Consider the following 25,736-nt stretch of genomic DNA (forward strand, 5'->3'; position numbering starts at 1 on the left):
CCGTCAAAAAATGCCAGAATTTCTCGAGAACGGATCTCCTTATTTCCAGGTCGTCGGGGAGAGATTCGATGATGGTAGAGACTAGGTCCTCAGCACTTGCATATGTCCGAACAGGAAGAGTTAACATTCCAGAATCAGTTTCCAAAACATTGTCGTATAGAGTTGAATAATGTAGTTCTGCCAATCCGACTTCCCACAATTCCGGAGACAGATCGATCCGTTTAGCAAGTTTTACGGTGAAATGGGTGAGTGTGTTGTCTGGAAAATATTCCTCCGATGCAGATGATAGGAGGTAAACGTAGAAATTATCATCCATTCTCGCCGAACACAGAAGACTCACTGGATCGCAGTAACGTCATATTTTGATATAAATATGTTTTAGAAATTATTTTCCCGATAACTGTTTTACGGAAGATGCCTTGATCCATGAATCGAAACTAGGCGGATATCCGAGCCAACGAACCAGGTATTCCAATTTTTTTCCTTTTCCCCGGGTGTTCAAAATTTTATCAATTTTATACTCTTCGTCAGGATCAGAATAAACTTTCTGCAGTTCATGTTTGTAAAATGTACCTTTTACAGGTTCTTCATTTAAGTCGTCTAATATGTATACAGGTACAGGTGTTCGCTGAACAAGGGAATGGATTTTGAAAAGTTCTCGTGACCACGTTTGTTCGTATCCTTTCTCAAAATGTCCTTTGACGACAGAAATTCGTACAATATCACGTACATTAAGATCTGAAGACGGTTGTGAAACATGTTTGTCAGGTTTGTTGAGACGTTTCCACACAATGTAAACGTTTGTTTCGTTGACATCTCGAGGGGCCATTCCTATGGAACTGTGGATCGCTGTATTGTAACCTTCGAGAAGTTGCGGTAAAATATCTACATAACGTCTTGTCTGTTTTGAGGTGAAATATTTCCACATCCGTTCTTTTAATGTTCTGCTGAAACGTTCCACTACACTAGCTTTCACAGGATAATTTGTAGCTGTCGAAAATTGTACATGTTGGTTTTTTAAAAATTTCTGGAATGTAGAATTTGTAAATTCCGTTCCTTGGTCGGTCTGTAGTGTGACAGGTTTCCGTTTGTTTTGTTCGAAAATAGTTTTGAAAGCTTCGGTTACAGAATTGCTTGTTTTATTTTTTAGCGGTAATGCAAAGGCATATTTTGAAAATACATCGATCACTGTCAGAAGATATTTGTATCCGTCGTTATGTTTTTGTATCGATGTCATGTCGTTGAGATCGGCTTCCCAAAGCATGTCTATGTTCCATACATTGTAATGATTTCGAGGAAACCTTTTTCTCGCAGGTTTGTGGAGAGTGTAGGTTTCCTGATGCATCAACCATTTTTTCACCGTATCGCGGGATATATTTTTATCCCGTACCGCTTTCCACAGACGATCTACAGATGAGAATGAAGCATGGTGTCGGGGATCGTAATATATTTTGGTGAGAATTTTATCGTGTTTCAACTTAGAGACTCCCATGACCGATCTCTCTGTCTACGGCTTTTTCTCAGAGGAACCAGTTTGTAAGCGTCAGGTGTTCTCAGAAAAGGTGTAGTTTTCCTGGAAACACGGACGGTCACTTTCTTCTTCTTCTTCTTCTGTCGATGAGACGGTCCAGGGCTTTCCGTTGGCGACGATGAGAAGTTCAATGTTTTCGGATTCGGAAGTGTTTTTTCCTGACGTTCGTCTATCAAATGTTGTGCCGTGGATTGGTACTCATCGATGATATTCTGTAACTGATGACGTGTATTACGGGGTAATGTCTCTGCCAGGTTCTGAGGAAAATACGTCGATTCTGGTGAAATAGTAGAAGAACCGTCGTTATCTTGCACAATAGGAATCTGTAATGGTTCTTTGGATTTTCGACTCAGCCATAAATACTCGTCCAGTTCCTTTCTGTAAAGTCGCCATTTTTGATCGTCTGATATATTTTTCATTTTTAGAATATCATTCATCTTCTTATCTAGAACGGATAATTTTTGAGTTATAGACAATTCGGAACCACGAATACGTGCTAACTGTTCCGGTGAAAGGACGATCATTTTTTTGTAAGAAGATGTCATTTCTCAATGAGGAATGAGAGTACCGAGAAGACCCGATAACAAGGAGCCTAGAAGTAATGGTAGAAATCCTCCTTTCTGAACAAGAAGCTTTCTGCGTTTCTCGATGTTCACTTTCGGTTTCACTAGATTGCGTATGACCGACTTGTAAGGTGTCAGACGGCGTTTTGCAGATGGTTTAATTTTCACGTTTCCTTTTAAAACGTTCAGGCAGCATTCGCTGATGAAACGTATCGTTTTTTTCGGAGCACTTTTCAATAATGATTTACGGATTTTGGTAGGTGAATTTTTCAACACGTGCAAAAAAGGTGAATGTTTCTTGAAAGAAGTGGAATGACTATTCCTGTCAGAACGTGAGTTGGTACGTGTCTTCCTCGTTTTCCTCATCTCGATGTTTTAAACATTCCTGGGGAAGATATACAGTTGAGTAATTCTGGTTGAAAACGTCTGTCTGATAACGTAAAGGATCCGGTGTTGACTGTGAGAGATCAATATACAAATAACTGAAAGGTTGCGTCGTAGCATCTTTATATACTTTTTCGAGTTCCTTCATGCGGTGAGGATGAAGTTGTCGTGCAAAAACAGTGAATTGGTTCATATCTCGTGGATTTTTAAAAATAACAAAATGCTTCACGTTCAACGAAATATCCCTGCAATTTTTTCCTTGATGAAAAAGATTCTGTGTTATGAACACCACCGAAATGTTTTTGTGATGGCTACCTTTTGTGAAAAGGTCGGCGACTTTTTCTCCCTGAGCAGCCATCATAATATCGTCCAGGATTATGAGAGTGGGGTTTTTTCCGTTCCACGACTGCCAATCGACAATACCTTTATGATATTGCACATCTCGAAGATTTTGCGGAAGACTGTTTTCCTGATCGTAACACCATATGATTTTCTTCACGGATCCTTCGACGAGATGAACAATGGAGTCGACTATGTTTGTCACAAAAGTAGTTTTTCCACTTCCTGATGCTCCGCAAACCATCATGGTGAAAGGATGGGAAAGTTTAGGAAACATGTTTTATGCTGAAGAAACGTCTTACAGGTTCTGAAGAAAAATGAAGATCTGTCAGTCTGTAAACACATTTTATATATTGACCGTCCGAAGAAGGGTTCGAACTCTGGACCACTACATACATATTTTAGTCTGTGCAGTATCCGAAAGGAAACGATAAATGTTCATGGTCGAATCGTCGTTTCAGCAATACTGGTTGAAACAGCTTTCGTTCATTTGTACTGATAACCTGGAACTGTTTTGTTCTTCTAATTCTGAAAATATTTTCCACTATAACTTCAGATTTCTCATTATTTATCATGTCGCACATAGTATCAAAATTAACCAATTCCGATGTGGTGGTATTCAATGTAATCCCTTTCACTTTACAGATATACCGTGATTCGGAGAATGGTTTAGTTATTTTCATGCTGTAACTTTTCGGTCCCGTTGAAACAAACTGTTCACAAACTGCATCGGGGCCGAAATCGGCCAATTCATTGGTGAGTTCTCCTAATGCGTCACCTGTCTGGGGGTGATATTCCATTTCAGGGCTATCTATGTAAATGACAGAATCTGTATCACAATAACATATTCTGTCACCCAACTTTTCCAGAAGTTCATACAATTTGAGGCGAGCATGGCATGTCGTGAAGGCTGCAATAGGAACATTTACTTTCCTGTTCAGACTGACAGCCTCTTCAACATACTTCCAGTTCACTAAAACAGTATCCTGATTGATGAACACAACTCCTCCGATTATTATATTTGGGTCAGTCATTTTATCGAGAAAATCTTTCGATTCCTTGATGATGGTTGTTTGGGAAAGATTGTCCCGTTGACAGAATTTGCCCCATAAAGAATTAAGGCAGAGTTTAGCCAGAGTACGTTTTCCAGGATTAACTTCTATACTGTTTTCTTCCAATAGAATACCCTCCCTATCAAAATATTCCTGTATGTATTTCTTCTTATCCTCGTCGTTCTGACACCATGAAGGCCAACCGCTCGCTTCCTGTTTTATTTTCAAGAAGGTGTTGACATATCCTGCAAAAAGTCCTCCAGTTTTTGTGACAGGGTTGTACATGGATGTTTCATATTTCCACACTTCCGACATCGACAACACTTCGTAACCTAAACTGCATGCTTTACGTACCTCGGCAATGACCCAAGTTCCCGAAAGTGCGCGTTGTTCATCGGAATGCTGACATGTACCTTCACATTTCAATTTGATAGCACACTCCTTACACAATACAAACATGAGTTTTCCATGCATTTTTGTAGGCAAGACAGGATGTAAAAGAGTTTTTGGCGGCAGAATAGTACATTTGATGAGGCCCTCCATGTTCAGAACCTCATTTACCGACGGAATAGAATTTCCTAGAAATATGGTAGGATGTCCGACAGGATAAGCACAATATTTGTTCACATAAGGGTACAAACTTGTGAAATCATTGTACTGCAATTTCTCATTCTCTTTGATCTTGTAGTAAGTCCTGACACTTTCAACTCTTCCTCCATATAAGGCGTCTCGTGGATTTAAAGGAATGCAGCAAACAATAGGATGTGTCGATAGATATCTATCGAGTTCAGGATCTGCTTTCAATATTTTGTTGAAATCGCATTCCCACATTGTGACGACATGGTATCCTTCCGAACGTAAAGCAGCAAGTTTACGGCATGTTGTTTCGTATCTGAAGGCTGCAGTGTTCAACATGTCACTATGTTTCTGACTGCTACTATCCTGATCGGTTTCATCTTCATCGTCATTTTTCGGATACATATCCCTGTTAATTGATATGCAGCGTTGACAACCATGCCAGTAGCATCCAAGCGCCTCATACACTGTCTGCGTCTCCTCGTGATATCCGTCCACTCTGTAACGTCCTCCTATGACATATTTTTCACGAGTACGTCCACCGTGAAGAAGTATTACATGATTCTGTTCTTCAACGTAGGTTAACCATTTCAATGCAAACTTGGACATCTGATCTGCATGATGGTAACCTCCTTTAGGAATTATCCCTATAGTATTAGCCGGCATAAATTTCCCTCTGTAAATCAGGGAACAGGCAGATGCTATTGTGATGCAATCCTTGAAAATATCTATTTTGCATATATCTAGAAAATTCTGTCTTAACTTCAGACATCCTTGTCTCAACAAGACAACATCCTTGATGCAGTATTGGAGAAGTTGGTTTTTGTTGTTGAAAGGTATATTCTTATTGCATTCAATGTCATACCAAGACATAAAACGGTGTTGATCTTCAACTGTTTTCATATATTCATATCCGTATGCAGAAGGAGGAGGCATGGGCCCTATGTAATTTCTGTTCTTGTAGGTGTTCCACAAATGTGGATAATATCCTTTCTGCACGGGCAAACCAAAAAGTTTTGAAAATCCTGCAAGATTTGTCTGAACGTAGTTGAGACTGTCCACAAAATGAAGATTTTGGTATGTCATACTAATAATTTTGGTTCCATCTAAGATGACACGAGGTTTCATTTCTCTTTCCAACATTCTCCTTAATAGAAATGTGCAATCATAACCTCGTGCATTGTGTGCACAGATTGTTATGTTGGTAAACTTATGTTGCAATTCGAGATAGGACAGAAATGTGTCTACAGGATCATCCCAGAATACAAACTCTCTTGTTCCACAGACAGAACATGGAACCGTTAAATCCTCTTTTTTGTAACATGCGTGACAGGCTGTCTGCACTACAATAAGATTCGGAACATGCAGAAAAGTTTTTTCTTTCTCAAAGTAAGGAATATCTGTATAACATTCAAAATCGTAAAATATATATAGAAATTTTGAATTCAATTTAGGTTTCGGTATAGCCATGTGACAGAAATGATTGATAGGCTTCACACAATTACATACAGTACAGTACTTCATGTTACATTTATGCACTTTTTCATATGTATTGTGAGTTAGAATAATTCTGAAACATCGGGGACACTGTTGTATTTCACTACAGACTGTACCGTTTCGGAATGGTGTAGAAACGTGATTCGTGAAGCAGTTTTCATTTTTGAAAATTCTGTGACATGTCTGGCATATTCTGCGAACCCCCTGTTCAGGTACACACGGGGGAATTGAACGGCACATAGAACACAATTGTTTACACAGATGGTTATGAGGTCTACTAAATATGAGTTTGTTACATCCACGACATTCTTGTTTTGCCGCAAATGCTCCAACACGGTTCACTATCACATCATAATGCTGTCTGGTATTATCATAGAGAAGGTATATAAATTTTGAAGCATTTTCAACCTGTCCTTCAAACAAAACATCTTTAACATCACGAAGATTGTTGTATACAATAATTTTATATTCTGGGAGAACTTGCTGAAATTTTCTGAGTTCCGGAATTCCACTTCCGGCACACGTATTGTCTGTCAGATCTACATCTGCTTTTCGCATCAGTTCGAAAACTGGTTTAAGAAGGTTTCTATTTTTTCTATATTGAGTATAGGACGGGTCGTTATCAGCATTGGCTTTCCCTATGACCAAAGCTTCAGCTAAACAGAGGGTTTTTTTTCTATTTGGCACACCCACGATACTTTTTTTCTGCGTGCTTAACATATAATTAGGTAAACAATATGCTCGACTACCCCCACCACCTCCAAGAGGTATATTGACATGGTCTGCTCGCAAAATTAAATCATCTGTAGCTGTGAATGTTTTCGCACTCTGCAATATTTTATACATAATGTTCCACACCATATCACTGTGTAACTGATCACATCTATGCCATCCAATATAAATATCTTTCACAGTTGGATCAGATATGTTAGACAGAGTTAAACCTATTTTGTCTTCATTCTTGATGTCTTTTTTAACATAGGTGAGAAGATTTTCAACACCTTCACGGATCCAAGTGTGAGGATCGACATTCTCTGGAGGGTGTGAGAAACTGAATTCAACACGTTTTCCCTTGGAACGGAATTTAGGATATTCGCGTTCTTGAATGTTGTGTAATATTATATTCCCTATCTGTTCACGAGACACTGAAGCACGTTTTCTTTTCTTACCTTTCCCATCTGATACAGAAACATTCTGGGATGGCTGTTCTGCTGGTGGTAAGAGGTCCGGTCTCCATGACGGTCCTGGCAAAGGCTCCGGGTGTGATCCGGATGCAGCGTTCGTAGAAGTTCCTGATGATGTAACGTAGTCGGATGCGACGGCTATCTGCTTCTCCTTGGTGACTGGTGACGCAGGATCGGGTGCCGACGACGTGCCTGGGGACTGCTCGGAAATACCTGCCCATCCTTCTCCGGAAAGATCGGGTACGGATGTTGTCACTGTCCGTAGTAAGTGGTCATACTCCTCGACCAAGGAGATACTTTCTCCCGCGATGATTTTCTGTGCAATGTTCACCAACACTTCCCGCAACTGTCTAGGTGTTGTGTAATATCCATCACGATATAGCACTAACAGATCGTCAGCGGATAACTGTACGTCCATGATAGTAGGATGACTATTTCACGAAGACTGTCTTGTGGAGACAACTCCTTTCTTTATATACGCAAGCATGCCGAAGCAGTTATTTCCGTTCCTAACGGTTCTACCATCTAATCTGTAAACTTCCCGGAAATTTGTAACAGTCTTCTGATGTTTATCTATAACTAATATGAAGCCTATGTAATTTTCCGGAAATGGTTAACCGTCTTCATCACATGTTTTCCTCGTAGATATCGCTATGTAAGGGTTTTCATGTTTATCTGTAAACACAGGATGTAGATAAATTCTTAACGAAGGAACGTCCGAAATGTTTATCTATCGACAAAGGAAGAAGGACGTAGATAAGAAAATAGCTCGGCTCCTAATTGAGCTAGACCGGATTTGATATGATACTGCAATCAGAGTTTACCGGATATACCAATTAGCCAGATTCAGCAATCAACTTACTATCTTGAAAGACGATATGATACTGGAATCTGTGTTTGCGGCAGCTGCATATGTTTCTCTACGATCATTTCACACTTTGAAATTGTTAACGAAGGATCAGAATGGAGAACGGGGACGATGTAAGTACCTTATATTAATTTCATTTTGTCAAATAATAAGTTCATATTTACACATCGCAATCTTTATTGGTGTCGATCATCAGTTTACAAAATATATACACAGAAATTTTTACACGTAATGAAACTCTACAGGTGAGTAATTATATAATATCAGTGTTGTAACAAATCAATAGTGCCGATCATCAGTTTAAAAAATATATACACAGAAATTGTTACACATAATGAAACTCTACAGGTGAATAATTGTATTGCAACAAATCAATAAACTTCCCATCTATCTCTTCGAATGCAACCGCAGAAAATTGAACAGTGTGTTAGTGTATTAGTAATGTTAGTTCTAGCTGTTCAATTTTCTTTTTTTCAAAAGCTCCACCATTCTCTTCTCCATTCCTTTCTCCTCGTCCCCCATTTTCTCCTCTTCTTTCTGCTGTCTGACACCTTTAAATAACTCCATCAATTCAAAACACACTCGAAGAGATAGATGGGAAGGTACATACTGCCCACGTTTTATATTTTCGACGAAATCCCCGAATACCGCAGATTTTTCTTTTTTCCCGATTATACATGAAAACATTTTTATCAGATTGTCGATTCTCACTTCCATATCTTTGCACACTTCTTCCAGATTTTTTAACAGATCTTCCGCTAAGTTGTTTTCTTCGCAAAAGTTGACGTAACACGCAATATGTTTCTCCGCATGTTTAGCCTGGTTCTTATTCCATAGGTTTCTTCTTTCTCCCTTCTGATTCTCGTTCTTAAGGTCAGCATACAAAAGGTCGAAATCAAAAGGTAACAATGCCATCTGAAAATAAAAGAAAAACTGTTATTTATGCACACGTCAGTATTATAAGCATAGGTTCTATTCACATTTTACTCACATATAGGCGTACGTGATGAATCCGCAAACAGATTTTTTCTAAGTTTTACCGTTTCCAAGATAACCCCACTTCCGGTCGCCATTTTGGATTTCCGAGAATAGGTTCTATTTACATTTTACTCACATATAGGCGTACGTGATGAATCCGCAAACAGATTTTTCCTAAGTCTTACCGTTTCCAAGATAACCCCACTTCCGGTCGCCATTTTGGATTTCCGAGCATAGGTTCTATTTACATTTTACTCACATATAGGCATACGTGATGAATCCGCAAACAGATTTTTCCTAAGTCTTACCGTTTCCAAGATAACCCCACTTCCGGTCGCCATTTTGGATTTCCGAGCATAGGTTCTATTTACATTTTACTCACATATAGGCATACGTGATGAATCCGCAAACAGATTTTTCCTAAGTTTTACCGTTTCCAAGATAACCCCACTTCCGGTCGCCATTTTGGATTTCCGAACATAGGTTCTATTTACATTTTACTCACATATAGGCGTACGTGATGAATCCGCAAACAGATTTTTTCTAAGTTTTACCGTTTCCAAGATAACCCCACTTCCGGTCGCCATTTTGGATTTCCGAACATAGGTTCTATTTACATTTTACTCACGTATAGGCGTACGTGATGAATCCGCAAACAGATTTTTCCTAAGTCTTACCGTTTCCAAAATAACCCCACTTCCGGTCGCCATTTTGGATTTCCGAGCATAGGTTCTATTTACATTTTACTCACGTATAGGTGTACATGATGAATCCGCAAACAGATTTTTCATAAATCTTACCGTTTCCAAGATAACCCCACTTCCGGTTGCCATTTTGGATTTCCGAACATAGGTTCTATTTACATTTTACTCACATATAGGCGTACGTGATGAATCCGCAAACAGATTTTTGCTAAGTCTTACCGTTTCCAAGATAACCCCACTTCCGGTCGCCATTTTGGATTTCCGAGCATAGGTTCTATTTACATTTTACTCACATATAGGCGTACGTGATGAATCCGCAAACAGATTTTTCCTAAGTCTTACCGTTTCCAAGATAACCCCACTTCCGGTCGCCATTTTGGATTTCCGAGCATAGGTTCTATTTACATTTTACTCACATATAGGCGTACGTGATGAATCCGCAAACAGATTTTTCCTAAGTCTTACCGTTTCCAAGATAACCCCACTTCCGGTCGCCATTTTGGATTTCCGAACATTGGTTCTATTTACATTTTACTCACATATAGGCGTACGAAACCTATAGTACTCACCTCGGAATACTGATTTTATACCTAGCTCGTCCAGGAACAAGTGTCAGCAAGGGTGTCCAGGAACAAGTGTCAGCAAAATCGCAGATGATTACTACCTGATAGCGTACAGTCTGCCGAACTGTGTAAGTGAAACACGGCAAAACCTTTTATATACCTACCTACCCCTCCTCAAATTCCCTGATATTCTCTGCGCATTCTCTCGCGCAAGGCATCCAACGCCCACGTGCCTCGTCGGTCCTCCTCTTTTCCCGGTATACTATGAATCTCCACCTCCTCCGAGAACACAACTTTTTTTATTCTATTCACATGCTGCCTCTCGGAAACTTTTTTTCCTTTTTGCCCGCTCTCCATTCCACCGCCTACTAACGTATCCTGCACACAGTCATACCTTATCAACGTTCCCACGAACTTCTACATGCCCATTCCAAGAAACACCCGACATGTCCCAACACGTGTTCCACAATCTCTCCATATCGCTTCAACATCCCAACACATTTCCTTTCCAACTCCTTTATCTTCTCAACCGTCGACTCTTATCAACTTCAACAGTCATTTACGCCCCCCAACGGAAACCCATATCACCATTCCCAGAAAACTAACCGTAGTCACCTTCTGATTAACAACAGGAAACCTCAACCCATATCAACATTCCCAGAAAACCGTCACATCATTAACAACAGCAAACCATCTTATCAATTCCCCAACCGACAGAAACCCGCAATCTTATCAAAGTCCCGAAAACGCCCCCCTACTTATCACTCTCCTCATTAACAACAGGAAACCCATATCATCAAGCCCCGCCGCAGACTCAACGCGGAAGTTGTGGCTGGTTATCTCTGGCATGCATAATCAGCAAAGAAGTTGCATCCGTTCCGCTAATGACCAAACCCTACACAGAACTGATACGCATGTGTTGTGACCATCACTGCAGATTTTTCATTCTGCCGTAACGCCTCGACTGGTACAGTGTTGTATTGGTGGAGGGAGAGAATTTTGTACGTATATTACATCTATTTATTTCGATACAATAATAACATTTACTTGTATGTACAAACGGTTTTATTACTTCAACTCCTAGTACAGTTTTAGACGCCATCTGTTTTCAAACACCGGAAACACGTACTCCAATTTATATATGACGTCACACGTCAAAATAGTGTAACAAAAACAAAATGGCGTCACAGAAATTAAAACAGTTCATAATAATATAATAATATTTAAATTAATAATAATTTAATAATATAATCTGGTCACGTGACTTCCATTTTGTGACGTCACAGTCACGTGACTCTCAGAAATCGCAAATTCATCCAAACCTACGCCCAAAACATGTTCGGGCATGTTCTATTCAGACAGAAAAACGTTACACACATTTCCAGGAATATCAGACTCATCAACGGTCTCAAACGGGAAACGCCCCCCAAAAAATAGCCACCTATCTCATCAACACCGGAAACCCTTATCAAGTCCTCATTAACAACAGGAAACACTTCCCGCCAAACTTATCAAAGCCCCGAAAACGCCCCCCTACTTATCAAGCTCCTCATTAACAACAGGAAACCCATATCATCAAGCCCCGCCCACTTTTTCCCAACAACCAATCAAAACGCTCAAAACACCCACACTTGCTTGCCCACACACCTACATCATCAATTGATCTTTGATCGATCTTTTCCAATCAATTGATTTATCGGTCCAAACGCGGTCCCATAACTACTCTCAGTGACAAGGTACCATTCTTGACATCGGCGTAGGCTTTCTTAAATGTTTCAACTGGCATTTCTCTTCGACTGGTCTTTTTGACGTAATCCCGGACCATTTTCTGTAAACAAACAAACAAAAAAAAAATAATTAGAAGCAGCTGGGGTAAGTTGATAAACCGTATCAACCCGCCCCAATTCAGCCGTATTAACTTTCCCCAACCGGCGCCATTTCGATTATCGAACTATAACGTACTATAGACAACAGAAAAACAAACAACAATAACCGAGTTTTCTTATCTTTTAGTGGCACAACACACATCCACCAAGACAAAATAATTCACATTTCATGTAAGCCCACCAGGACAACAACATCCAAAAAAGTTACTTTACACCCAAAATACACTTGGTCGGATAACTTTGAGCACAAAATTGTTCGTTAGCCATGCACACGCTCAGACAATAGGGACTGCTGAACGGCGTCTTCTGTTTAACGGACATTACCCAGCGCATGCGCGTTCCCTCGTAAATGGCAATGTATCAAGTTGCCTCCGTCTCAACTTGCCCCGATCTACCCTAAGTGTAAATGATATCCGATCTTTTCTCCGTCCACACATCTTTTAATTGCAGTTCTGACTTCAATAATTAAATTTGATAATGTCGGGCTATTCTGAAATTTTCCAATACAATCACAAGGTCGAAGTACTTGGTTAAAGTCACCCCCTAGGATTATGCAAGTGTCATTCATTTGATGGTAGTAAGTAAACTAAATCGAAATGATAAAACTCCTCGCGCTGGTGTCTATTTTATGTCCAGATGGAGCGTATATGTTAAGAAATGTATAGCTTTTACTCTGAAAACTAATACCCCTCCCATGAATTTTTTTTTTACGTTTCGTATTTCTACTCCAGTTTTTACCAAAATTGCTGTTCCTCGTCCATGGGTGTCTAAATTTACAATGTTTTTGTAACATTGTAAGACATTCTGAGAAGTTGTGCCCCTTCAAATCAAATCCACTGCACGTACGCACCTGACCAAAGTAAATTACCCAGTATCTGTCTCCTTGTATTGAAATGTACGAAGGGATTGCTTTCCGCAGGGCCATTTTAATGAAAATGTACGCCGTTCGAGTTCTGTAAATGTGTTCTTCTGAATACCTCTCTTCTTTTACCTTCAACACTTCACCGTATTCACTAATTACACTACAAATCGCATCGTGGCTTAGTTCATCTGGCACTACATGCACTAAATACACTCCGCTGGTCAGCCCATTCCACTTCTATCTTATGCTGACCGTCTGAATCATAATAGGACACTTCAGCTCTTTAATCGTTTAATAATCATTCACCCATAACTCTCGTTACAAATTTCACAAATACACAGTTTCGAAAGTAATCAATTTCAAAACATTGGACTTAGTTCGATAGTACATGGTACGTGTTGTGAAACCACGTATTTAAATTCAGCGAAGCCGGTTTAGATTTTACACTACGAAATCAAATTTCAACGTATTCTGTCGCTGTTTCTTCATGTTTGTCTTTCTTTTAGTCTTTCTCAATTAACATTTTTGTACTACGAAACACTTCTTGCTTTATTCAACTCAATACTATTTTGCCTTACCTAATGCCTGCCACACGGAAACACGGAAAGAGCGAACGCGAAAATACGATCTGCACGCGTCGGAGTGTGCAGCTAGACTACGACTGACCTACCGCGGCTCAGCGAATTAATAAAAAGTGACAGTAATATAAACAGAACGAAAGTTGCATGTAATACAAATAGCTACATTGTTTTGTGATAAAGACAAAGTCCAATGAAAATTAGTAGGGAACATATATTACTACTACTACTACTAATAATGATGATGATAATTGTAATAGTAAAGAGAGAAAATAATAAAAAACGACAAGAAAAATACAATTTTTCGTAAGTGTTTCCTTGACTAGTGTTGATCCCGTTGCTGTTCCAACAGGTATTGCTTAATATTTACAACAATAGGTAACCATTTCCTACTTTTTAGTTCACATGAAACGCTAGTTCATTGCTTCATATGATCCCTGAATGAATCCCTCTCCCTATGGCACACATGTACACATATTTGCGGTTTTTATATTTACTATCATTTGTTTATTCATTTGACTACATCTTACGTCTTTCAGGCATAGGCAGAGTAGCTCTTGACGTTCGCCTGGGCTGCCTAGTTCCAACTGACACTTTGGATTCTGAACCTCAGAAGATAATTGACGCCGCGAAATATGCCTTGAGGAATGTCGCAGTGCTGGAGTTGAAGATGCCATTTTGGAGATACCTGTCAACTCCATTATGGACTAAATATGTTAGGAACATGGATTTCTTTATCGAGTAAGTATTGTGGTATTGTGTGCAATATCATCTAACGATATGCTTAGTCAGAAATATACATTTTGGGCTCACTGTATCTGCTTATTTCCATATGCGTAGCGTTCATATTTTTTAAAAAAGAAATGTCTACATTCTGTTGACAGAAACTTTGTGAATTTTCATGGCATTCACTACTCCCTTTGTAAACTAACCCTCTACATTCAAACAAGTGTTCTCTGGTTACCAGCCAGGTTAAATCGGCGTTAGCTTCCAACGTTTCGAGCGCATATATTGCTCTCGTCTTCAGGGTATGTAAAAATGGAAATCAGTGTAGAGTTAAATATATTACAATGATGGGGCGGAGCTTGGACGCTGTGTTCCTATTGGCTCGCTCTGGATCCTGGTGTTCATATTGGCTGGTGTCGAACGGTTAGAGGTCAATTAGTTCACATAAACTCTCCAGCCTACAAATTACCAGTGCGTAGTTAAAGAGATCGTTTAATTCACCGAATTCTCCAGCCCAACTCTTCCCTATTTTTTGGGGAGCAGGAAAAGGTATTTAAAGTTCTTGCCTTGACACATTCTCACACAATAGGTCGGTAGGTGCCGGGGCTTGCGTCGAGTTGATACCTTCCTGGAGATGAGGCTTGCTCGAAAATATATTTAAAGTGGTGTTGGTGTTTTTACGGAGGATTGGGCTCCAGGAGTGACTGAGCTGGAGTCCCACGTCCCTGTTGAGATTGGTGCTTTCCCGTGAAATGGCTATGGCTTCTTTTACTCGTTTGTCCAAGAAACTTGCACATTTGGCTGGCATCACATTTTGACGTCAGCAAATAAAATCCTGCGTCCCTCTGTGATGCTGTGTTCTGCAAGTCCTGACTTTTCTGGTTGTAATAATCTGATGTTGCGCTGATGTTTATTACGTTGCTGTTCAATGGTGAAAACAGATCCAATCTCAAGAGTCAAGTGGAACTCCAGCTCAGTCACGCCTGGAATAAACTTCTCCGTAAAAACACAACACCAGCCAATATGAACACCAGGAACCAATAGGAAGACAGCGTCTAAGCATCATCCCATCATAGTCACATATTTAACCCTACACTGGCCTCCATTTCTACATTTCCTGATGATGAGAGCAATGTATGCACAAAGCTACAATAAGAAATACAAAATACTACATCCTATAAGTGGCATGCTCAAGTCAAAGACCTTGGTACCAAAAGATGAAACTAACTTGGGCAGTGGTTGTTTTTTAATAAGAATTCGTACAGGTCATGTTTTTAGTTAATCAGCAGTTGGCACGTTTAAAAATTGTGTCCTCAACTTCCTGTCAGTTAGGAGAAGCTATACAATCGCTCAATCATTTATTTTTTCAATGCCACTTAAGACAACAATATCGAGACATTTTATTTTAAAATTTATTACGCGTTCTGGTTCCATTTCCAATATCAATATCTACATTAATCTCTGAGCCTCGAACTGCAGGTATTTGGATACTTTATAGTTTCGCTAGAAAACATCAGATTACAATCTAATTCTAAATACTCATGACCCTCACAATCATTTAGACGTCATACTATCTCATAAGAACAAATTGGATAAAACCACTCGGTAAGAAGTCAAAAGTGTTTCGAAGGAAGTGGACGATAGTAATCATCATGCTGAAACATATCATATACAGGGTGTCATTTTTAATGGCGCCCACAGACCACAGATTCGTATAGAGGACATCAAAACAAACAACTTTTCTCAGTAACATTTTTCTCGTTGGTGCGTCGATTCGACGCTAGAGCCTTTCAAAAAAGACCGTTTTGCCACTTGGATGCTGGCAACCCAACACAATATTTGATCGTATCTGTGACGTCATTTCCTGCGGCGAAACAGCGCACGGCAGTGTTGCAAGGAACACACAAATTTTGTAAAAGATGAGAAACTACCAACCACATTATTAACTGTAAAACGAAGCGAGAAACGCTTCCAGTAGACCGAACATCATAGCCTACCAGCCAGAAGATCAGCAGTCATCTCAGGGAAGGGGGAAGTGAACCAACGATATGAGAAATGGTAAAAAACGTATTCAGAATGAAGTGTCAATATCGACTTTGGTTTGAGTTGGTGTTTTAAGTCCACTTTATGCACAGTAAGGCTAATCGGGACTGGACCTACAGTTTAAAGTGGGATCCGAACCACTGTACCATGTGCCTCCAACGGGTATCGAACCCGGGACCCCTTGATTACAAGGCAACGATGCTACCACTGCACCATTGGGGAGGCCCAGTGTCAATATCGGATTTTGTCTCAGCCTACATGTCAAATATCAACAACAATACATTTTATTGGACTTGCAGCTTGCATGTGGCTGTTTACGCCCAGCTACAAGTCAATTATATTTGCAAATCTCGTTGTAAGGTTGATATCTACACGTTTGTGTCCAGATGCCTTGTGGTACTTTTGTGCTGATAACGGAAGTATCCGAGGTTCATGTTGTTACATTACGGCTAAAACACGTACAACCACAGTAACAATCTAATGATGAATCAGTAGCGAATATACTGCCTTGTTCACAGTGGCAAACTATTACATGTGTATCCGGTGCATAGATAAACACAGTCGTCGAAGAGTTTCTTTACTACTATCCCTGTATTTTCAACCATTTTTGCCACTTGCGTCATAATGTCCTGAATATACATTATATTATGTGGTGCTTACTTTTGGAATTTTGAGTTCTTCCATTTCTATTTTGTCATCTGTTCAGTGTGTCACAGACAACTAGTATCAGAAGGACGAAGTGGATAGACTAACTTGTAGATGCCAAATTGGTAACTAGATTTGCAAATATTTTACATGTAAGCTGAGACAAAATTCGATATGACCACTTCTACTTGAATTTAATTTAATTTCTACCATTTATCGTATCGTTTGTTTTCTTTCTGTTAGGTTACAGAACTTGTTTCCTCGTTTTGTTTTACGGTTTCTTAATATGGCTGATTGTAGCTATGTCATTTTTCACAGAATATGTGTGTTCCTGGCAACCCTGGAACGCCTCGCTTCATGACGGGATATGGCGTCACAAATGCAATCAAATGTTATGTGTGGTTGCCAGCATTCAGGCGGCAAAACAGGCTTTTTTGAACGACTGTAGCGCCGAAATGATACACCAACGAGAAAAATGTTGCTGAGAAAAGTTGTTTGTTTTGATGTTCTCTATACGTTTCCGTGGCTAGAAATCGCAAAATTACGCGGTGTGAGCCAATCAAACGACGACGACAACGACGACGGCGCAATGTATGCAGTCGAAGCGTTGGATGCTAACGCGGATTTAACCTGGCTGGTAACCCGAGAACATTTGTTCGAATCACCGTCGCCAAGAAAGCTACAATTCCTATCCTCTACATTCAGTTAGGTTTCAAATTTTGAAATCAATAGAGGTACGTACTTAGATACTTACAGACCGGTATAATAATTCAGTTTTGTATCTTTTGTTACAGAGTTTGTATGAAGTACATAAATGTAGGAATGGAAAGGGTTAAAACAAAGTCCCCTACATCGGAAGATTTGTCATTGCTAGAGAGGATAATAGCTTCTGAAGAAAACCCCAAAACAGCTTGCATTTTGGCCCTAGACCTCATTCTAGTTGGCATTGATACGGTAAGTTACGTAATAAATATTTTGTCTTCGCAAAAAAAGATATCACCTGAATTCAGTGGTTGATGATGAAGAGCACTCCAAGCGAAAAAGTCTCGTCTCGGGTATTGACATAGACAACATAAACTGTTCAACACGAACGCACAAAAAATATTCGACAGTTGCAAGTTACGAGTTCGAGATTATTTAAAAGTCACTTTAAATCTTCCTTCCTGCATGCTTATAACACATATAATCTAGTTTCAACTAATATGATACACATGATCTTACCTTGCACACTTGATCAGAAAGCAAAATTTCGAGCCAAGTGGAATAATCCCGTCACGCCACATAAGAAAAATCACGCAAAAATCTCTACTAATGACGAGCTTAAACGTGTTATGTTGAGTGGTAGATAACTACATACTTATATCTAGGTTTTACACATAATAATATACATTTCACCTTTCGAATCCCCAGATAATCGCACGCGCACGAACGTTTGCAGTTGCTACGTCCCGCGTAGCGGTGCACTTCACAAGTACACTTACCTTATAAGCTCAGCAGAGCATGCTGGATAATCCCAGGGATCGGGTTGAATTACTGCGTTCCTTCCCCTTGGATCCACAGGATCCAATGACAACCCACGAGGTTGTCCTCCTGATGCAGGTATCCACAAGTACGAAATACACTTTCGAAATAAAGAAAAACCGCAATATGTTCAACTTTACGTTTATTATAGACACGCACGTATATCATGTAAGACTAAAAATTACAATTCAAATACCTTTGAACGGTACAGCACGAGATGCGTAAGCCTATCTTTCACGTAACGCGAAGCACCTCTTTCTACTTCAAATCTCTCCGCGCAACTCCTAACCGTTTTCCTGGAGACGAAAACACCTCCTCAGTTACACAGTGTTACCAGACACAATAACCTTTTAATACTGGGAAGTTTGATAAAAGCAAACAGTAATATATTAGAAATGTACAGTAATCTGGCACAGTGAATTTAGGTATGTGGTGGCAACAATGCAATGAAAAGCACGTGATCTTCTCACACCACACAAGTTTAAATAAATCAACAATGGCTTTCAAAATATAAGAGAAACGAACGGCGTTTGCCAGAAACATGAAACAACAAATAGATATAAGGAATTTAACTCAGAAATTATTAACTTAGGCTTCACTAACTTGATTAAAATGAAACTTACAACAATCTTTAGAATATTTAAAATCAAATGAAACGATTAATGTTGAAACTATGTAAATTGCTTAAATTTTCCGCTATTCATACTTGTAGATATGTGTATTGATTATAAAGGCCGCCATATTTATGAATATATATATATGAATTATTAACTGTATAATACTAATAATAATAATATAAAATATAATAATAATAATATAAAACCACGAAGTAATGGCAAACTCGGGGTCATTCCACAGTTGCAGCCTACTTTCGGTCTATGTGCGGTAGCAGCACGCGATGCGATGTTCTTCTGTTCTAGCTCTTTTCAGTTGTTACGGCGTGCGCTCTAGAAGCTGGCAGGGGAAGTGGAGAGCGGGGAAACGACCTATCCAGCGCAACGAGACAGGCCGGTTAGAGAGAGAGACTACAGCGTTGCCAGAGTAGCGGGAAAGAGGAGTTGAAATCGAAAGAACCATGAAATACAGACGTCCCATTGTTCGCGTATGGCCTGAGAATGCGTATTATCTCCATCTTGTGGTCAGTAGAATACCGATAAGTGTATGATTTCAAGTGTATACGTTGTAGGAATTCTTTCCAACTGTACCGAATGTTAGCTAGCATTGTCCATTACAATCACTGCGTCTTTGATGTTCCTTTCGTCAAGCGTATCTAAAAACTGCAAAAACCACTGAAAACTAATTTACTTTCCTGTAGAAAACCAGTGTGACTGGAACCTACGTGACAAACAATAATGCGCCCACCTTTACCCGCGGGCACAACGCGTAACGTGTTGGATATTCATCCTTTACATAATACCCGAGGATAATTCTTCTTATTATATCTTTATCGCAACCGTCGATTGCCTTTGTGATACTGTTCCTTTTGATTCGTTTGCGCGGTGATTCAAATGACATGGAACCCGACGCCTCAAGACTGTCTTTGCCTTCCCTAACAATACGCTGCACAGTTCGCGTACTCACTCCACAAGCTTCCAACACTCTCTGTTGCACTTTGTGCACACTTACCAAGGGGCCACTGTTTTCTGCTTCCTTTTGAAAATATCCATGAACCCTATTGATTATTTTCCTGCATTGGCTACAAACTACCTCTTTCCTGTTTGCCATCGTACGATACTTACTGCGTTAATAAGCACAAAGCTCCCTATGGAACAACGAGAGTACAAATAAACGTCACATCACATGCCACATACACGTTTATCGAAGAAACAATGCAGTTAGGCAATACACGACGCGACAACAATTACTCCCACGTATGTTATTCCTACATTCCGCTCATAACAAACAGGAATCAACACTGGGGCAAAACACCATCAGCAACGCGGTGAATTGGCAACACAGCAACGTGCAGAACGAAGTTAGCGCTGCAGCTTCCTCCTGAAACTGCGTAACTCTCGGCTCCACTGCTAGGTGGTTTGTTCTCTGGTTGGTCAGCGGCATGTTCCCCGCTCCCCACTTCCCCTGCCAGCTTCTAGAGCGCACGACGTAAGAACTGAAAAGAGCTATAGTTGAAGTAGATGCGGCCATCTTATTCAGACCATAAGCTCCGCCCACAGTCTTCACATTGAGTGATACAGGCACTGCAGGGACCTGGGTGCTTTCATATGGTCAACAATTCCTTTTTCACATATTGGCATCTATTAGCTTCAATGTAGTCCCGTTCCACGTGCACAGACCTGTCCCAGTAATTTAGCAATAAATGCTTCAGCAGGAAGTCGTGTTCTGTTAGAGTGCCCAGCACTGCATGCGTTTTTGTTTCTGAATCGTGTCAAATCGAGCGCTTTTAAACTTGCTCTTTATTCGGGGAACAAAAAAAGGAAACGCAGTAGTCCAAGTCAGGTGATTTGGGTAGGTGGGAGACGAAGTTGTTTTGGACAAACAGTCCTCAGTGGACAAGAAAATGTGAGAACCTGCGTTGTCGTGATACAAAACCAGTTATTTTGTCGTCAAAGTTCTGGGCGATATCTACACACTGACGAAGCTCCTTGTAGACTGCAACACACTGAAGTTGTTTCTGATCAGTTGTCAGCACCTGAGGGTATAAATGTAATTGTCAGGTTAGGTCACATTAAGCGTTGGCTATTTCATGCTGCAGCTAGTAGTACCACTAGGTATTATCGCTAAAGCCCGTCGTCGCGTAGTAAGTGACCTTGGATACATACTGTGACTCAGATAATTTTCGCACATACATGTTTGGATTATTACATGAGCCTTGAGGTATGTCGTTAGTAATTACTGAAGTGAAATTTGATTCTGGCTATATTGGCGGGAGGGTTGATAATACTTTCTTTTGATTTGAATTTTTATTTCCAAAATTAGTCATAACAATTATCTAACCTTTGCAGCGAGTGAAACAAACACATGTATCAACACGTTGGTACAATTTTTAACGCGGTGTAGCGATGACTCTGTGGAGTATGTTCGAATTCGACATTTCGCAAAATAATATTCTTTTACTTCCTTTTTCTATTCGAAAAGGTTTTTTTAAAAAAACATAAGCTTATAGCCCAATTTATACTGAAACAAAACGAGGTGTTATTTGTAATTTTACTCTTCACAGTTTCCAAAATATAAAATTGCATTAAAAAATGTTGTGGAATTTTAAATTTCCCGCTAGAAACACGGTGGATGTTCTCGCGAACACTCGGAAAAACAGCCTGGGATTCAAAGAGTTCAACAGAACTGAAGAAAACCGTTTTGGACTGTCACAGTTCCTGCAAACTGTTATTATTTGAGTGCAGTATGTTCATAAATCAGTGCGGCTGGTGATCCGGCCCTATGGGTGTGCACTTCAGACTCACGTCCAGAAGAAGTTTTATCAACCCTCTCAAATACTCGCACCAGTTTTTGCGTACATAATGCTGCTAAATGTATTGGAAACCCAAGTTGTGACCACCTTTCACTGAAAATGAGGTTGTGGGAGAATTGTATTTCACGAAATATCTTATTATTTGTTTCAGTTTCTTTTAGGTCCATTTATGCACAAAAGAACGGAGACGACCTACAGTTTAAAGTGGAATCCGAACCACTATGTGCGTCCACCGGATGCGTGGCAATTTGTTTTAAAAAAACATTTGGATTTATTGTTGTCAAGAATTAATTGAAGTTACTGCTGAAGAACTTAATAAGCATATTGCAAAATCATGTAGGGATTTAAGCTTAGAGTTACTGTTATTTTGATTCCATTATGTAGGTATTAAATAAGCACATTCTCACGTACCTAAAATAAACATGTTCTTTAACAGTAACACTCAAAAGTATTTTTAAAATAAGGTTATTATTTTTCGTAATCAAAACATGTTCATGATTTACATTGGAACAAGGTGGAAAGAAGGAGCAGCAGGGTGGACAAGAGGGGGCATCACCTCGCCAGGGTGAAAATCTTATCTGAAGCCGCTCCTGCAAACAAGGTACCCGATCCAAAGACTACATGCAGTAAAATCAGTTGTAATCTATCTAGCAGTTGTTTATTTCTAATGACCGACTGACTAAAATAACAAAATCAATCGAAATCAAGAGAAAAATAAATATTAAAGAAAATAATACTCAGTCAACACTACCTTGTTTCCTACTTCAGAATTTTTCTTTCTATTCCACCGTATCCGTGTTATTACTGCAGTCGCTGCGCACTTCCCTCCAAATATTCAACAACGTTAAATATTACGTATATACTTTCACTTTGTAGAGTTTTCCATTTCATCATGAAATCCATCTCTTTTCACTGAAACAGGAACGGGCTTTGGACAATGCAACAATTTTGCAACGCATTAACAGGCACACAATAAAAACAGCTGACCGAACAACGTTCCCCCCCGCGCGTGTTGATCGACGTAAGCGCCACAAGGACAGTTTATTTTGCCCAAGCTGCATTATCCAATGGCAATGCAAGACATCATTTAAAACACGCGTTTGATTTCGGTTGCAAATAAAGTAATATTGCTTCCTCTCCTTCTTTCTTTCCTCTGCCATGCTCGGAAAAGGGTGGGCGAAGATACCATGGAAATGTCCATTCTTTTTTTTTTAAAAAAAAAAAAAAATCCCTCGATTTACGATGATGTGTAGGCTGCCTGTACTCCGTCACACGATCTCGAATGGAATGGGATTGAAACACTGCATCGTAAACACAGCACTAGCAGCGTAGAGCCTATAATACTGCAAGCTGCAGACGCCAATCTCTTCTCTCTCCTTGCGTGCTGCAAACAGCGGCAAACGAGCACGCGGCGACTTGTGCGAAGCGAACGTATCTCAGCGGCAGGCGCTGGTAAAGCGAAGCGGTTGGAACATCGGAAGGTTTGATGTTTTGAAGGAGATAGTGTTCAGTAAATAAGTATAATAAAAATTAATTTCATTGCAGAGTTATTTGGGTGTGCACGTGCGAATGTGAGAATAGACAGAAGCCGGTACTGTCATAAATACAATTTCACAACATCAAAATTTGGGGTTGACTCGACGTCGCAGCTAACTGAACGTCACGTAGGTCAGGGAAAGATGCCAATGGACCATGGACACATGAAAGAAAAAGGCACTATCGAACCTTGGGGTTCAGCAGGTGATGACGCTTTCATGGTCAGGGTTGTGAAATTACGAGTAAAAGGAGGTTTTCTACATGACACGTAAATTACGCTAAAAAAGATGTAAAATACGTATAAAACTTCAAATACGTAAATAACTAGAATCAAACATAAACATTAAAAGAAAACATGATTTTGGCGATGATTATTATTATGTATGCCAGTTGGCAGTGGCAGAAAAAAGGCTTTAAAGAACTTTCCTTACGAATTTGTATGTGCTCTTATATAAAACATTAAAAATTCATAACAATTGTTTTTAGTGAAAATTAAAATAGCGACAAATTATTTATTTTTCAGTTTTGGAAGTAAAATCGGCTAATTTTAATATAAGTAGTTGTATGTTCTGTTTAATCACCAGTTTCTTTATCATTATAACGTATAACAATTAACAATCAACGTGTTATTTTACAGTTATATGTATGTACCTGTGAAAAAGGAATTTGAAGCTTTAACTAAAACTTTGAAATCCAATCCAATCGTTATGTTATGTTATAAATACACGTAAGACGTAAGACTGTTGCAAGACGTAAATATCAACAGGTTTCTCAATTTTTAAAAATATGTCAAAGAACAGTTCTAATTTTAAAAAAAATCTTATAGTGAGGTTGAGTGCGTGAGGTGGCTGAATAAACAATCTTTGGAAAATAATGATTTTGTGCTGAAATATGTAAGAAAATGAAAGTTTAAAATGTAAAATAATTAAAGTAGTTTTTACATTACTAATTTACGAAAGAAAATTAGTTTCTTACATCTCCATAAAAACTGGTTTCCTACGCGAAGTAAATTACTAGTAAATTACGCGTAACTTACGTAGAAAACGTAACGAGTCAATTACCTTGCCAAGCCTGGTCCTGATCATCATACCTTAATATAGTATATTTTTGTAACAATTCAATAGTTTTTACATTAAGTACGTTATTGCTACAAGTGTTTTCAGTTAGTGTTACATATACAGGCTGATTCATTAAAAACGTGCAAAAAAGAAAAATGAAATAGGTGGTGCACCACCGAAAATTTGAGACAGGGAACCTAGGGTCAGAAAAACCAGAACACCGAGATATGGAACACTGCCCCACTTCAGTGTGTGTGGACGGGGAGGTTCTATTCACTGGATTAGGAGGTCACCCGACCTGAATCTACTCCATTTTTAGTCTTGGGATATCTTTTCTTTTCCCCGTTTTTTTCCCGTTTTTTTATGAGATCTCAGTGAACAAGGAGATGGAATTATTTGCCAGAATTGTCGCCGCCTATAATATGATTCAGGGATGTTTTAAATGGTGCGGCATCGAGTTTGGTGACCGTCATCTTGAACAACAGTGGTGAGGGGAGGACAAATAAAACCATGAATTTTGCGAACAATTACTTGACGCAACGAATATTGCAAATTGTGTGCAAGTTATTTTAGTATCGATTTGGAAATTTTCGCAAAGCGCCCCCCCCCCCGCCCCCCAGCTGCCTCACTGCCACCATGTTAAACCATAAGAGCATCCACACACACTGAGAGAACGGATTAGTTCCAGATACAAAATATATTTGGTTCCGCAAAATTTCTTACGGTCAAACAAGGTTTCGTTTCACCTACAGAGTGACTGTTCACATAAACCATTTGGTTGAGTTCTCTTAACAAACATATGAGTTTGACGTTAGCTTTGTCCATTGAAACATTGTCCATTACATCGAAAGAAATATTTTGTTCCGTGAACAAAAACAACGTGATACTCGTACTGGCAAGTGTGACAAGAGCAAACATGGCGGATCTGCGAGCCCGTACGCTTCGAGTACCTTAAAGTCGTGGAGATTTGAAACAGTAATACGTACATTTGCTGGTAAGTGTAACATTATTGATGTTAAATAGGAAATGTAAATCATAGAAATATATAAATACAGGCGTAGAAGTTCAATGCAAAATTTTGAGGTGGTTTTGTCTCGTATCTTAATTTGTAATTCTTATGCACGTAGAAAATATGTAATATCTGATCATGCTGAATATAAAATAGCTACAATACATTACAAGTTGTGCAAGCGTGTTTTACGTTAACACAGGCAC

At 39.4% G+C, this 25,736-nt stretch overlaps 1 protein-coding gene across 1 annotated transcript in view; it reads left to right on the forward strand.

The window, feature by feature from the left end:
- The window catches only part of LOC145988936 (putative cytochrome P450 301a1, mitochondrial), a 200,214-nt gene that overhangs the window by 133,034 nt on the left and 41,444 nt on the right, over positions 1-25,736 (forward strand). The window contains exons 6-7 of the mRNA XM_083124243.1: positions 14,105-14,306; positions 17,774-17,933. Coding sequence (XP_082980369.1) covers positions 14,105-14,306; positions 17,774-17,933 — 362 coding nt within the window. The remainder of the gene's footprint in view (positions 1-14,104; positions 14,307-17,773; positions 17,934-25,736) is intronic.

This window comes from Lepisma saccharinum, chromosome 6 (assembly GCF_977018435.1).
Source record: "Lepisma saccharinum chromosome 6, izLepSacc3.1, whole genome shotgun sequence".
NCBI classification, from domain to species: domain Eukaryota; kingdom Metazoa; phylum Arthropoda; class Insecta; order Zygentoma; family Lepismatidae; genus Lepisma; species Lepisma saccharinum.